Genomic DNA, 14,627 nt, shown 5'->3' with positions numbered 1-14,627 from the left:
TGAGCTGAGAACTGCCTGTCGCGGTAGGGACAACTAATAAGTTGGTGAATGCTTGAGCCATTTCTGGTGCTTTTGTGTTTTCATGCAGAGAATCTATCTTTCACCATGCTACTATCATCCTGTTAATCCATCAGTGTGGGTTTTATACACCAGAATGGCTTCATTGCTCTTTATTCAGGTGATTGGTATCTGAGTTTAGGATAATCCAGACTGTGCTGTCATATCAAATTCATGTGTGTCATCACTTGTACTGAACTCACTTGTCTGGTCTCACTTGAGAAAGCCTTTATCTCATGTTTTTCCCACACCAGAAATCTGATTGTCAGGTCATTGGTGTTACATTGGTGCAAGGAATGTGAAGCTGTAGTCTGTATGCCTAAAGCATGAGTTCAAATGAGGAAGGTTTAATAGCAGCAGTGATCCTTAAAAAACTTAACCCTTGTTAGTGACCTTTTTGTGTTTCTTGCCAAATGAGTGAGGCACTCATTTTTTCTTACTGATCTTTGGAAAGTGCAGAAAACCTGCGCAAGAGATGACACAACACTGAGTAAGATTTCATATTCCAAGATCACCTCTGTGAACGGTCCAGAAAATCACAAAAGCTTCCAGAAGATCTTTATACTGCTGATACCTATCTTAGCTGTGTGTCTGTGAAGTGTCAGTCTCAGGGTGCCACTTAACTATTGCGTGAAGCATTTTTCGTACCTGTTGCTGGTGACAGCATTTTCTTTACCTGTCACTAGAGGGCAGCACAGAGACCCACGTCATTACACCAGCCCGCTATACTTCCAATCAACAATCCGCCGAGCTCCACGGGTGCGAATTTCACGTCAAAGTTTGCTTTTTTTTCCCTACAACCCCCATGCTCATGTGCTAGCTTTAATACTTACTTGTTGAATACTTTTGGACTATCCGGAACGACAGTGAGAGGAGAACAATTGATGCTGTTTACAGCAATAGGACTTCTCTGTTTATCTCACTTCTTCATAAGGGTCGCTGCCCACTGCAGTGCTGAGAACGATAGCTGCATCAGGTTCAGACCTGTAGTCCCTGATTTTGAACTTCTGATGCTAATGGAAGATTTATTGCCGACTAGGAAGAAATTCTTCACCGTGAGGGTGGTGAGACACTGGAACAGGTTGCCCAGAGAAGCTGTGGCTGCCCCATCCCTGGAAGTGTTCAAGGCCAGGCTGGATGGGGCTGTGAGCAGCTGGTCTGGTGGAAGGTGTCCCTGCCTGTGGCAGGGGGTTGGAACTAGGTGATCTTCAGGGTCTCTTCCAACCCAAACCCTTCTATGATTCTGTGATTAATTTCATACAGGATTTGGTCTTTGGTGCTGACTTTTACCCACAACTGCATATACCAGAATATTATTTGCCCAGGCTAATTAAACTCGTGTTCTCAAAAGTGATTCAAGAGCAACAGGTATCTTTGACTGGGGAAGAAGGGCTGGGGGAAGAAAGAAAAAAAAAAAGTTTTATTGTCACATGTAACTCAAATATTGCCAAACAGGCTGACTTGTCTTAACTTGTGAGTACCTGGCATGGAAACAATCTATCATTTTGAACATTCCTAAATACAGTAATGCTCTCATTTAACCATGACTGTGTTGACTACATTAGAGGGTGGTGTAATTTCCAAAGAGATAATGCTGTGTGATTACCTAGTATCAAAGGTGATTTTAGTCATTTCACTGAGATAAGTTTCTACAGCCCCCTGTGATTTTTACTATGTTGCCAACACCCTACTCTGTCTTGGAGTCAGAGTTCTCTGATTTCATGGGATTATCTTGGGACAGTTTCCAAGGATGTATACGTTGGATTACCACCTGAGGGTATTTTCTTTCCTGCTTACTCAAGTGGTGTCTCCAGATCATCTTTCAAGGAGCCTAAATATATATATTCAAGCCTCACAAATTCAGATGTAGAGCTCACATACCTGACTCCTTCCTCCGGCTCCCGTTCCGTGTAGCAAATGCAAGCAAATCTAACCAATTATTAATTTGGAGTTTATGTTGTTATAAAGAAGGTAAAAGACATCCCTATTTAGCTCTTCAAGAATTTTGTGATGGGTGAGAGGAGGTCTTGTCAAGTTATGAGAGTTAAAATATGGTGGAGTCAGAGCATGGGAGAAAGGCTCTGGGGCTGTCCCCTCCCCCAAAATGCCGTGCTAGAAGGAACACTGTTCAACAGAAGTGTAATATTACATATCTCTTTTAACCAAGTAGCCTTGTACATTGCATACATCCCTTGTCATATGTCATATGGAAGTCCCTCCCATGAACTAAGAATACCTGAGGGTACTGAAAATAAATATCTTACCACCATTTTTAGACGTATATGCTTCTGGTACATTGGGATATACAGATACTTGCATTAAAAACATAAAATCTGGGTTTTTTCTTAAAGCTGCTTTAAAAAGCTTTCTTACAAAAATGGTAGTTTTAATTTAACAGTAACTTTTTATTTAACAAGAACATTTTATTAAATACAGCATCTTCTATTTGGAATGCAGGACTTGTTATTTGGGATTGGCTCATACAAACATTTCCTTCAATACCCTTTTTTTTGACAATGAGCAATGTAGCAAACTTCAGAAGGCAGCAGATGAAATCCTGCTGCTGGTTATAATGAAAACTGCCATTTTCCTTCTCAGAAAAATTATACAGAATTTATAAGCAGTTGTATTCTAACAGCTATATCCACATTCATATTTTTAAATAAATGTAGATGCTATCCTAGTTTTTGTTGCTGGAGGCTAGCTTCATTTTTTTTCCCTCTTAGTCCTTTTCAATCTTAAAGACAATAAAAGGTGATGAAAAAGTCTTTGTGGTGAATCCCAAGACTAGGATATCCCCAAGGCAATGTGGTTAGCGCAAAACCAAGAAAAGCATTTAATTCTGTAGATAGAATCCAGTCCTTTCAGTAAGTGAATATAAGCCTATTCAAAACTCATCTTAAAAAAAGTGCTAGCCAGAGATTTTGTTAATTTGGGCAGATAAATTCTCCCAGGAGTTCCTCTGCATGCAGCAGGTTTTGTCTCTGGGCCCCAGGTGCTGTCAGTCTGATCACACCCCAGGACCACACAGAGCTGAGGAAGAGCAGCGGTACGAACAGTGCATGTCAGCCGGAGCCGGGCAGCTGTCACATCTCCTATTTAAAAATTAAAACAAAAAAACCCCATTTTTTTTAAAAAAAAACCCTTCTTGTGAATCAAAACAAATCACCAAAAGTCAAAACGTGAACTTTTGCTCCGCTCACCCCTCCCAACCCCCTCCTTTTTTTCCCTCCTGACACCCTTCACCGTCTCCGGGACGAAAACTGAGGTGAAACCAGCAGCGACCCGCCACAGCCGGCCGCGCCGTTTCCTCAGGCCGCCGCCCCGCGCGCGGGCAGCCGCCCGCCCGCCGCCGTGGCCGAGCGCCGGAGCCGCTTCCCTCCCCTCACCCTACACGGAGGGGCGGGCGGGGGACGAGGAGGCGGGTGGGTTTCACCCCGAGGGGCTGCCGAGGGCTGCGCCGCCGCCGCCGCGCTGACAGGAGCCGGGCCGCGCACAGGTGAGCGCCCTCGGCGAGGCGGGCAGCAGGGAGGGGAGACGGGAGGGGGGTGTGCCCCGCCGACCCCTGGGCGGGCCGGGGGGACCTGAGTGGATGGCGCCCGCGTCAGTCAGGGGCAGGGCGAGGCCGGCGACGGGGGATGGCGGTCCCCGCCCGGCGTTGGGGCTCCAGTTGTGGAAGAGCGACGGCACCATGCGGGCGGCCGCCGGGGTAGGAGCGGCGGGTGCGGGCGGCGGGGGAGGCACCTGCTCCCTGCGAGGGGAGACGGGCAGAGGCGGGAGGGCCCCCCCGCGTTCGGCAGCGCAGAGCCGGGGCAGGGCGGCGAGCCCGCCGGTCCCCGCGGCGGTTTGGCTCATCTGTTTCTTTCCAGGACGTGGTGGGCATCCTCTGCCTGGTTTCTGTGGCAGCCGCGTTGGATTTCAAGTACCACCATGCCGGGGACCTGGAGGCGTACCTGAAGGGGGTCCATGGCGCGTACCCCTCCCTCACCCACTTGCACAGCATCGGGCGCTCGGTGGAAGGTAGGGGCGGAGGGGGGCGGGAGGTGGGTGGGAAGCGAAGGGTTTCTGTCACATTTAACTTGGGACAAGCGTGGGTGAAGGTGGCTGCGGTGTCCGCGCTGGCTGGCGGCGGGGCTGCTCTGATGGCGAGTGCCGGGTGCCTGTCTGCTTCGCTGCTCTGGGAAGTTTCCTCCGCCTCTTGCTTAAGCGTGAATAACAAGCTCTGGTGACGCCCTTCAGCTAGGGTAGAAGTTCTCCCAACACCTATTTTCTTGAGAATTGGAAACCTCCTGAGTGGCAGTTTCAGAAACGGGGCTGTCTCTAAAGAGCTTAAAATGCTACCCTGTTTGCCAAGTGCCCCTTCTAGGTGGGGCTGTTAATAGCAGTGTGTGTTTTCTCACATATGGCTATGTTAAAAATATCTTCTCTTTTGGCTTTACCAATTATTCCGGTAGATCTGGGCAGACTACAAAAAGTATTTCAAATTCCATACTGATTCAAGGTCTTGTGATTTCAATGAAGAATGGGATTTCGGTTTTAAACCCCACAGGAAAATGTACTGAAATCAATAATCACCTTTCTGGCCTTATGCAGATATTTGAATTTCTCTCTCTATGACGGTACTTCCCTAAAATAAACTTATAGGGGAAAAGGAGTTTTTTCATTTGTTTAGAGAGATTAGAAGGTTTAGTGTTTATTAGCATATAAATAATGTACATCTGTCTAGTTTTAGCAAAAAAAGCTTCAGTAATTTCAAGTCAGAAAATTACATTACTTTAGTAAGAGGTATAAAAATAGATGGAGAAGTTCATTCTTTAGAAACAATGTGTGTTCCTCTAATACCACTGGAAGGAGACAGTTGTAGCATCTATTATCAAATCTGTGCTTGTGTTTAAAAAAATAAAAGCTGCATCCTTCTGGGTAATCATGAATAATGCTAGTAGTTTCTTTTCATACCTCCTTCCTTGTCTTACCATGTATGTGTTCACTTTTTCTGTCTGGAACATAACTTTTAGTTGAAAAGAGGGCTCTGTTTCAGTGAGGTATCAAACTGCTGCCATGTTGCTATGGATACATGATCTTGTCACTGTGCATGTCTGCACTCATTTCTTTAGAAAGTGGCATTGTGGAAATACCCAAAGTAGCCAAGGAATCTTAAAGTTATTTAAGCTGTGTTCTTCTTGGTTTCATCACAGCCAGAATCATATTGGATTATGTTAGTCATCTGCGTAAGAGAAGGCTAGTCCCTTAAGTACAGTCCCCTCCGGTACAAACTCGTGATTATTCACATCTTCGTTTTCCTGCCTTGATGGGACTTAGATAATGTTTTAATGATAGGACTAAATTCTGGCTTTTCTGGCAGGAACTCTGCTGGCTTATCTTCCTGCAGGTGGGACAAAACATTTCATCCAGCTTGAGAGACTGAAAATTTGGCTTTTTACGTATCCAGACATCTAAAAGTTGATAACATCAAGTGTTCAACTTCTCTGAGTTGCATCAGCATAGAAATGGGAAATGCATCATCTCTTGATTATGGTTGAGGAATGCACTGAAACTTTATTCAGAACTTGGTGTATTGCCTTCTGCTTTGCCAAACTGCGTGAGAAAAGAGAATTGCCTGAGCTCTCCCTTGTGCTGCTGGCTACGTGTCATGATACACAGAAAAGTGATCTCTTATGCTTTCTGCATGTTCAGTGTGCCTGCAGTATTCCTCTGGATGGAGTAGGTGGGCATTCAAAACTTCCTCAGTGCCATATAAAGCAGAATGGCAGTGAAAAATGCTTAGTGCTTCTCTATTATTTTTTCTAAATGTTAAGCTACCGCCATTAAGAAATGTGCTTTTAGAGTCCCCTTGAATATCGTAGGGGATGGTACTGAATTAGGGTTTGTTTTTTTGTTTTTTTGCTCATAGTAGAAGAAAGTTTTGTGATAACAGGGGTTAAATAATTTTGGTGAAAGTGAAGTTTCAGTTTTGATTAACAGGCTGAAGTTGTCTTCCTGTTTTCTCAGTTATCTGATAAAAACAATAATGTTTGTATGCACCTGTGCTTACTTGTATCAATGTGCTAGTGTATCTCACTACCAATTAACATGGTGGTTGTTGAGTCTCTGTCCTTGGAGATATTCAAAAGCCATCTGGACACAGTCCTGTAAGTGGCCCTGCTTGAGCATGGAGGGTTGGACCAAGTGATCTCCAGAGGTCCCTTCCAACTGATTCTGTGATTCTGGAAGCCTTGCTAAGGTCAAGACTAACAAAATAGAGTGCTTTCCTCTCTCCCACTAAGCCAGTTTTCTGCATAAAAGGTAAGCAGTCAAGTATGATTTGTCATGGATAAATCTGAGGTGAGATTTACAAAGTGTGTTTACTTGATGTATGTAGACTTTAACAGCAACAGAACAAGCATCAAGAACCCCAGTGGAAAACAAACTAAAAGATGTCAAATCTGTTTGTGGTGGTTTACATTACCATAGAGAAATTCACCACCCCTTTGCCAGATTACTGGGAAGAATGTGTTCTAGACTGGGAATGGCTTTTTTAGTCTTCAGGTCAGTACACTTAGAAGCTATGATATTTAATTATGCATCTCATCCTTAAATGAGGGGAGAAGGGAGCTTAAAATGATGTAGCCCATTGGCTGACAAAACTGAGTGTTATCTGTTTGGCCTAATTTAGTAGGTAACCTCAAATCCCTCAAGATTTGTGGGTGAATTGTATGTTTATGAGAGACAAGGTATGTTCTTATAAACAGGTAGGCAGAGACATGTGATGGCCCAGAAAATACCTTGATTCTTTTATATTGCTTCAGATGTGGTGTTGAATAAGCTCATAAAAGATGTTTGGCAGGAGTTCTGTTTTCTAATACACACAATATCCAACCTCAGTACAGTATGAGCACTCTATAATAACAGAGGAGGCTGCAGAGCTGTGTCAGTCTGGAGGATGGGACCTGGTGTAATCATATTAACCTGTCCTGCCTAAACCTACCCCAATGAAAAACAGACTGATTCTTTAACCAGAAGATCTTAGTGTGTATTATCAAAAAGAAATTTTATGTAAGTGTATGATCTGTGGTGTGTCATTGTTCAAGGTACTGTGCTGTTCTTCTTTGGGAAGAAAATGAGAGTGGTGGGAAGCAGATTTAAGGATTCTATTAGATAGACCTGATGACCTTATTAGGAGAGCAAGGGCAAGCAATGTTGAAAGAGCTGAGTGAGTTTTGTAGTAGATCCACACTCTTTGAAAAGTCTTCTCAGATATGCTCTGAATTCTGATGGTGATAGCATGCCAATTACAGCTTGGTTTAGATCTAGCTTCTCTGGAGGCCAGTCTGCATTTTCAGAATTTCAGTCAAATCAGAACAGTTATAAATATCCTTAAGCCAGCTCCTGCTCATTGAGCAAAAAAGTTATGTATGGTTAAAGTACCTCTGTCTACCTAATGAAGAGCTTTAAAGCTGACTTCATAGATTAACATCTCTTTGGCAGATTCTGTCATTGGAAAGACCAAAAACTGACCAGAATTCACTGTGGTTTCATTAGAAATTTTCAGAAAAGCTTCTTGCAGAACAGCTGTTCTGAAAACTTTTTTTAGGTGAGAACCATGTGGTTTAATAATCCTATTCTGCTGCTTACTATTCAGTTGTTCTCTCTGTTGCCCTTGAACTGGCACATTCCATCCATTATTTTTAAGCACTTTGCTAACTTTCACTAGTCCACCAAAAAAAAAAACCAACTCACTTACTAGCATTCTGCTATCCCAGCTTTATAAAGAGAGAGGCTGAAGCATGCAGGGCGAGTGGTTTGTTGGTTGGTTTGGTTTCTAAAGTTCATGCAGGGCTTTCACACGGCTGTATGCATAGGGGATACCATGTACTACAGGGAAGGTGTAGTCAGCAGGGCTCCCAGCAAGCTGGATTCCTCAGTGGCTCAGGCTTGGTGCCTGTTGGAGCTCGTTATGTCTCCTTCCTGCCTTGCATTCATGGGCTTCCCTCCTCAGAAAACAGAAGGGTGTGGCATATGCCCAGGTTTCCATCTGATAAGCAGCTGTGACTTCAGCAAAAGGGAGCACTAGGGATTAGGTATTGCAGTAGGAAGCGTGCACCTGCCTGGTTAGTAGGGTTAATAGGCAATTAACCTGTCCCTGACATCATTCTGCACAAACATCGGTGGAACACATGCCCAAGATATGCCAGAGATCAGTTTAAATCTCCTGACTTTTCTGATACAGTGCAATTGATACTTTTAGGCATTTATGGGCAGCTGTTGAACAGGAGAGTGCTAACTTCAGGTTCATTGCACTCCAGTGGAAATATTTAATAGTAGAAGGCCAGGTATTGTACTTATCTAGTCTATGTATTGATAGTCTGTGTATGTAGCTGGAAGATGATGTCTGCCTGGGGAAAAATAAGATCTTATTTTAAGACAGTTCTTGTGATACAGTATGAAAGGAGCCTGGCTTACTACCATCAATAGTAAAACACACTGTAAATTTTATTGAATTTACATTAGAAACACTTATTCTGGATGGTTTTACTTTGTTTTAAAGTACTAGAAAACAAGCTTTACTGCTGGAGAAAACAAAACTGAAATACCCATAAAATGTTTGTAGTTTACTGGAATTTTTCTTACCAGGTTAGTTTCAGGGGTCCTGGCACTGTACAAAAATAGAATGAAAAGGTTATACATAGCCCAGTGTACTTGAAGGTAAGTTTCTCAGTGTTACTCATTATTAAATGTTTGTACAAACTAAAAGTAAGTACTAGTGTATTTAAAAAGAAGGAAGGAAGAAAAAGGTGATAAAACTTTTTTTTTTTTGTCTTGAAAATAAACTGTGTAGAGGAAAACCCACAGGGAATGTGATTTCTTTAAAGAGAGTATTGCAATTATTTTTTTTCTGTGGTTACATGATGTGAGGTATGTTTGTGTAGGAGACTGTTACCTTCTGTTTGTTCCATTTGAGTGACTGCTGCAAATGGCTTTCCTCTTGTCTCCAGTCCTTGATAATGTCTTCCCTCCTCCCCATCTCCAACCCCAAAAATTTCCTCAATACTGTGAATTACAGGCTCATCATGCAAGCATGGCATATGTAGATAATATAAGCACTGAGATTTTCAAGTGTTCATTTTTAGAAACAAAAATGAATGAGACACTTCCCACTCAGTGGGCCTCGTGTAAAGCATACTAAAGTCACTTGGCTCATATCCAGAGTTTCATTTAAAAATGGGCATTCCAAAACTTACCGTGATAGTTAAACTTTTACCCATTCTTGCCTGCTTCTCTTCTGAAACTTTTTTCCACTTGTGTGGCACTTGGTTATGAAGAGACCAAAAAGAACAACTTTTTTGTAGTCTTTGTCAGTACTTGTGGCATGTAAAGATACGTTAACGAGCTTCTAGGTAGGTTTATATGTTCATTTCATTATTGCAAGGGTGTTTTGGTTCATGGATGGGCTTGATCTTAACAGCCTTGTAAACTCTGTTTGCAGTGTATTATCTGAGTCGCTGTGATAGGAAGGGGAAAAAAAACAGGAGGAGGAAGACTGGCTCCTTCAGTTATCTAGTCAAAGCTAAACTATGACATATAAACAAGAAGTATTAGCCTGTATTTTTAAAAAATCTTTGGCTTCCAACTGAGCTTTGCTGTAAACCATGTACTTAAATGGAACTCGCTGATCCTGCATTAGCTTCAACTTCTAAAGTCCTTTTGTCCTAACTGAAGCTAAAAAGTCTGTAAATGTTGAAATGTAGTTTCATATTTCATCTGACTGCATCCTCTAGCAATTTAGTTACAGAATTAGTTTAAATGTGAATACTGTGAGTGTTTACTTATAGGAGAAAAGCCATAGAACTCCTATGATAATAGCTTGACTGCTGTGATGTGACACAGGTAGCTTGTGTGCAGTCTTCTAATAGCCAAGTACTAAGATTTTGTCCAATGATAACATGGCTTAACATTGCTTTCCTGTCAGTATGGCTAAACTTATAAAGTACATAGCTTGGTCAATGTCAGATGTTTAAAAGATTGACAAGTTAAGATGTTACTCTTAAAGATGCAGTTGCCGACTCTGAGCATGTTCCTATTCTCTTGCAGTGAAAGTAAAATAATTCGCTTAAATCTTCATGTTTGCTGTGAATTGTTCAATCATCTTTGTCTTGACTTCCATGCTGTCTCCTACAATTAGAAATAATAATGAAAGTGTGTGTATGTATTTGTATGTGTTGTTGCAGTTTTCTTTTACATACATGCACATGTGCACAGACACACAAATGAAACTTAAATACAGTTCTTACAGAAAATCTTGTGGGAAGAATTTTCCTGTGAAACCTGCCATAACAGAGATTTCTGTCTCAGCCTAAAAACAAAATTTCAAACAACTGTTTGAAGGGAACCTATCCTAGCAACATAGATCAAACACTTCTCATAAAAACTGTTATCTAGGAATGGAATCTTTATGTTGTTAACTTTGAAATGGAAAGTTCTGATCTATTTAGAAATAGTCCTCTGCTCCTGTGAGTAGCATTTATTTAAAACTGGTGTTGTGGCAAAAATCTCTACCCCTTGCTTTGTGGTTACCTAGTTGCAGCATATATTTGTCAAGCTTTTCTTCAGAGCAGTAAAGGTCTTAAGCCTGCAGCCGTTCTGTTTCCCTCAACAAGACTTCACAGCTTTCCATCTTTGTTTACAAGTAGGCAGAATTGACAACTGGATATTGTAATTCATGTCAGTGAAGTTAGCAAAGCTGGGGAGCTCATGTAACACAGAATTGGCAGTTGCAGCTGGTGGGTACAGTTTGATTTTTGTCTGTCTCCGTATCCTTTAGCTGGTGTTGAGAAGGTAAATATGTAGTTGGGTTTTTTTGTTTGTTTGTTTTTTTTAAATAAACTACAACCAACCAAATGTAAAAACATAGAGCTCAGGATACTAAGAATGGTGTACAATGGACAGATAAACTACTGGGTTTTTTTCAAGAACCTGCTTTTTGGAGCATTGTACATAAAGATACAATAAGAGGTGTGATCTTGAAACATGGCTTGTGATCCTTTATATAGCTCATAACTATACCGACAATTTAACTGTAATTTATGGTCTGCTGACTGCAAGGGGCAGATTAAACCTGTATGCTCACTTCAGGTTACTTTTTATATGTAACTCTGTTTTGACTTACACTGGTCTTCAAGTATTCACTTCCTCAAACTGCTGGTTTTTTGCATGACTTAGAGTAGCACAGTAAAAGATTCTCCAGTAAAGAAAAAAAAGAGAAAACATAACCATTAATCAAGAGGTGGCCTTTGATTAAGGGTCTTCTACCACCAGATTAGGTCTCTTTATTAACCTGTCACAGCCTACATTTGCTGGTCTTTGGGTCATGCTAGAAGGCCTGTATTTCCCTAGAAATACGGAAAATTCGGTGAATTTCAGTACAATGTTGTTAATATTTAGATTTATTGTAATGGCAAACTTAATTAAAAAGAAATAAACCTCTTACCCTGTGCCTGTGTTTCACCCAGATGGTCAATCTGTCTACATTCCCCTTTTACTCAAGAGCACAGTAATACATCCTTCCTACCCAGCTCCAGGGGATGAAGCTTTTTAGTAGAAAAGTGTTTCTAGTAGCTTTCTGTTGACAAAAGAAGGGCAGTGTGCCTTTCATCCCTTCTGGATGGCCTTTCTGCCCAGGACCTCTGGCTGTGGATCCTTGGAGCTACCAGCGTTGCTGGTTCTCAGGGCTGCCTAATTAAAGCTTTACTGTATGTTGCTATGGTATGGCATATGGTGTTCAGCTAGCTCACGTAAGTACAAATGGAGACCTACTCATAATGTGTTAATTAGTTGATAGACAAGATGTGACTTCTTACCCTGAAGCATTTTTTCCTTAGGCAGTTGTTCTACACATAGTTTTGCATACAAGGGAGAGCTAGATTTTTATATTTTTTTAAGGCTGGGTGTTTTCTTTGAAAGCCAGATGTGCACATGACTGCTAGTTCTGCTTTCTGAACTTTTTATGAATCAGGTAGATACTGGAGATGGAAATAAATAATTCATAGGGCAGCTGTAGCTCTCCTCTCACAGCTGAGAGATCATCCTCCCTGTAAACTGTTCCACTTCTGGCAGAGTAACTCCTGTAATCTATGCAGTGGATCAGATGTGAGGAGGTTAGAAGATGATCCTGCAGTTTGATGTGTAGAGCTTAAATGGGAAAGGTCAGACCATGGCAGCTGGAGTTATTTAATTAAATTGCTGTAGCTGCTGTGTAACATGCTGAGTTCACAGTGGATTTAGGACAGTTGAGATACGTTTCCTCTTTGTTCCTAGCCAATGTGTTCTCCATCTATGGGTCTTGCAGTTACCTGGGGCATTTAAGCAGAGCTTTTGCAAATGAAAGTAACACATCCTAAAAAAGCAAACTGTGTACTCAATAAGTATAGTCCTACTGTGTCAGTTCAAAACTACGGTCTGATCCAGGTGGTTTCCCGCCCCCCCCCCCCAATAACAGCTAGAAAAAATTCTAGGAATAGGGTAGGCACAGCATGATAGATACCTCCCCGGTATGCATTTCCAGCAATGTGCAACCTGGCTGTTTCTGACAAAGCATATTTCCTAACCATGGTGGGCCTAAAGTAGGTTAGAGTACAAAACTTGCTTTGATATGCAATTGCATTAGGCTGATCTCAATTCAAGAGGAAACAAAGGCCACCAGAACATGTTTCTTGAAGAGACAAAGGACAAAGTTACTCTGTTTGTAGGTAGTAACACTATCTGAATTTTAGTTCCTTGTAGTGTTTGTTGCCTTTCCTAAAAGGCAGTCACTAAAGATTCTAAGGAGATGTTTTGTTATCCATTTTGAGAGAGGATCTGGAAGCAACGGGTCAAACTAATGTAGCTTGTTAACTAAACCAGAAACAGATGATGTTGATGATAAGGGTTGGATTATTTTTTGAAAGATAATCTATCTTGCAATTCTTTCCCCTTCCAGCCAATTTAAGAAAAGGGGAGTGGGAGGAAACTGCTTACTGTCTGATTTTGTAGAACTCTGCTTCCCAATGTTGATATGTGTATTGTTTTGAGCTTCCTATTCTTTGAGCAAACATAATGTCTGGGATCTGCCAAGGATCTTTCCAGAATATGCGTAATAAGTCTCTTGATGAGGCACTTCAATGCATGGAAACCCTCAAAGGGTAACTCCTCAGCCATGCAACAGCAACAACCTATAGTCTGCTGGTTTTCTACTCCCTCTTGTGTCTTCAAGTGGCAGAAAGAGTTTTGGCATCCTCTGCCTCCGGTGGTAAAAGGGTAGGCCAAATAAGTGTTGAATCTGGATAAATTGCACTTAAAAACAAACCTTGTGCCTGGTTTGCATTGTAAGCAATCACTTTGCTCATGATGATCCAATGGTACTACTGTGAATGTGTAATTTTTCTTTCTTTTATGTATACAGTAGTGTTTCTGAAAATTATTAGATGCATACCAGTTTCACACCTTTCTGAGAAAATAAAGCACATATTTCTAGAGCTAGATTTATAACCCCTGTGGTAATAGAAACAAGAGCTAGTGAAAAGGGAAAAATAGTCTGTTTGGTTTCTGGGAGTGAATATGAAACCACTTGGTGGAAATGGTGGGGGAAGCCAGTTCAGGATAATTCTAGGTGCCTGTTCTCAGTAACCAATACTGAATAAGGTTAGTGTATGTTAATTTTAAAACAGCCTTCCCTTCTGGGTTGTTTTCATTTGGATTCTTGTAATTTATTTTTATTTCTTGATTTGTGTTCAAATAAACTATAAGATGCTGTTGTAGAGACTGTGCTCTGGATTGGCAATTATTTATCTTTTTGTGTATAAAGAGTCTGCTCAGATCGATCATGAGAACTGGAAATGGTACGGTGTGGTGAGTCACATATATTTAGGAAAGAAAGGGTTGTCATTCTCATAAGATGCAACTCTTGCAAAAATATCTAAAGCAACTATAGACTTCGCAATCAACCAGACCTTTAGGAAGATAAGCAAGCATGTGAACCATGAACTGTTTTGATTCCCTTCCCTTCTCAAGTGCTTTGGTTACAAATAAACAGTATCTAGGGTTTTTTTTAGAGAGTTATTGGTTGTTCCTACAGTTCTGCTTATAAGGTACCAACTCTAAATGGGATTGGCTGGCATCATCTCTGGAAGTAGATAAGTATTTAGTAAATAGTGGGAAACTTTGTGTTGTGGGTTTTGCCTTTTTTCCTGAGAGAGAGAGGTAGGCTTACACCTGTAATAAGGGATACATGGGAAGAGAGCAGAAATATTAAGTTAAGCAGTGGCTCCAGCATCGTAACTGTGTCAGCGGTAGTGTGTCTGTTGCTGACAGGAAATACCACAAATTGGCTGAGATAGAATTGTCTGTACTAGCACTCGGAATGTTGATGAGTAGAAATACAGAGCACAGGATAGTCCTAACACTTTGAAATGAAAATAAAAAATGCTACGCAGGTACTGTACTGATTGGCCTCACTTCCTGTTATCCTCAAACAAGCATTTGCATCTTTATCAATGATTTTTACTCCTTCCAATAGCTTATTAAGAACAGCGTGGTTA

At 41.4% G+C, this 14,627-nt stretch overlaps 1 protein-coding gene across 2 annotated transcripts in view; it reads left to right on the top strand.

Annotated features, from left to right (window-relative positions):
* The first annotated feature begins 3,698 nt into the window (after nucleotides 1-3,698).
* CPM (carboxypeptidase M) overlaps nucleotides 3,699-14,627 on the top strand; it is a 32,259-nt gene continuing 21,330 nt past the window's right edge. The window contains exons 1-2 of one of the 2 annotated variants that reach the window (XM_040594208.1): nucleotides 3,699-3,766; nucleotides 3,927-4,077. In XM_040594208.1, coding sequence (XP_040450142.1) covers nucleotides 4,024-4,077 — 54 coding nt within the window. In that variant the 5' untranslated portion in view covers nucleotides 3,699-3,766; nucleotides 3,927-4,023. The remainder of the gene's footprint in view (nucleotides 3,767-3,926; nucleotides 4,078-14,627) is intronic. The other variant, XM_040594207.1, reaches the window with a different exon arrangement.

The sequence above is a fragment of the Falco naumanni genome, chromosome 5, assembly GCF_017639655.2.
Source record: "Falco naumanni isolate bFalNau1 chromosome 5, bFalNau1.pat, whole genome shotgun sequence".
Taxonomy (NCBI): Eukaryota; Metazoa; Chordata; class Aves; order Falconiformes; family Falconidae; genus Falco; species Falco naumanni.
Note: the sequence above shows the minus strand (reverse complement) of the source record. Positions and strands in the feature narration are given on the sequence as shown.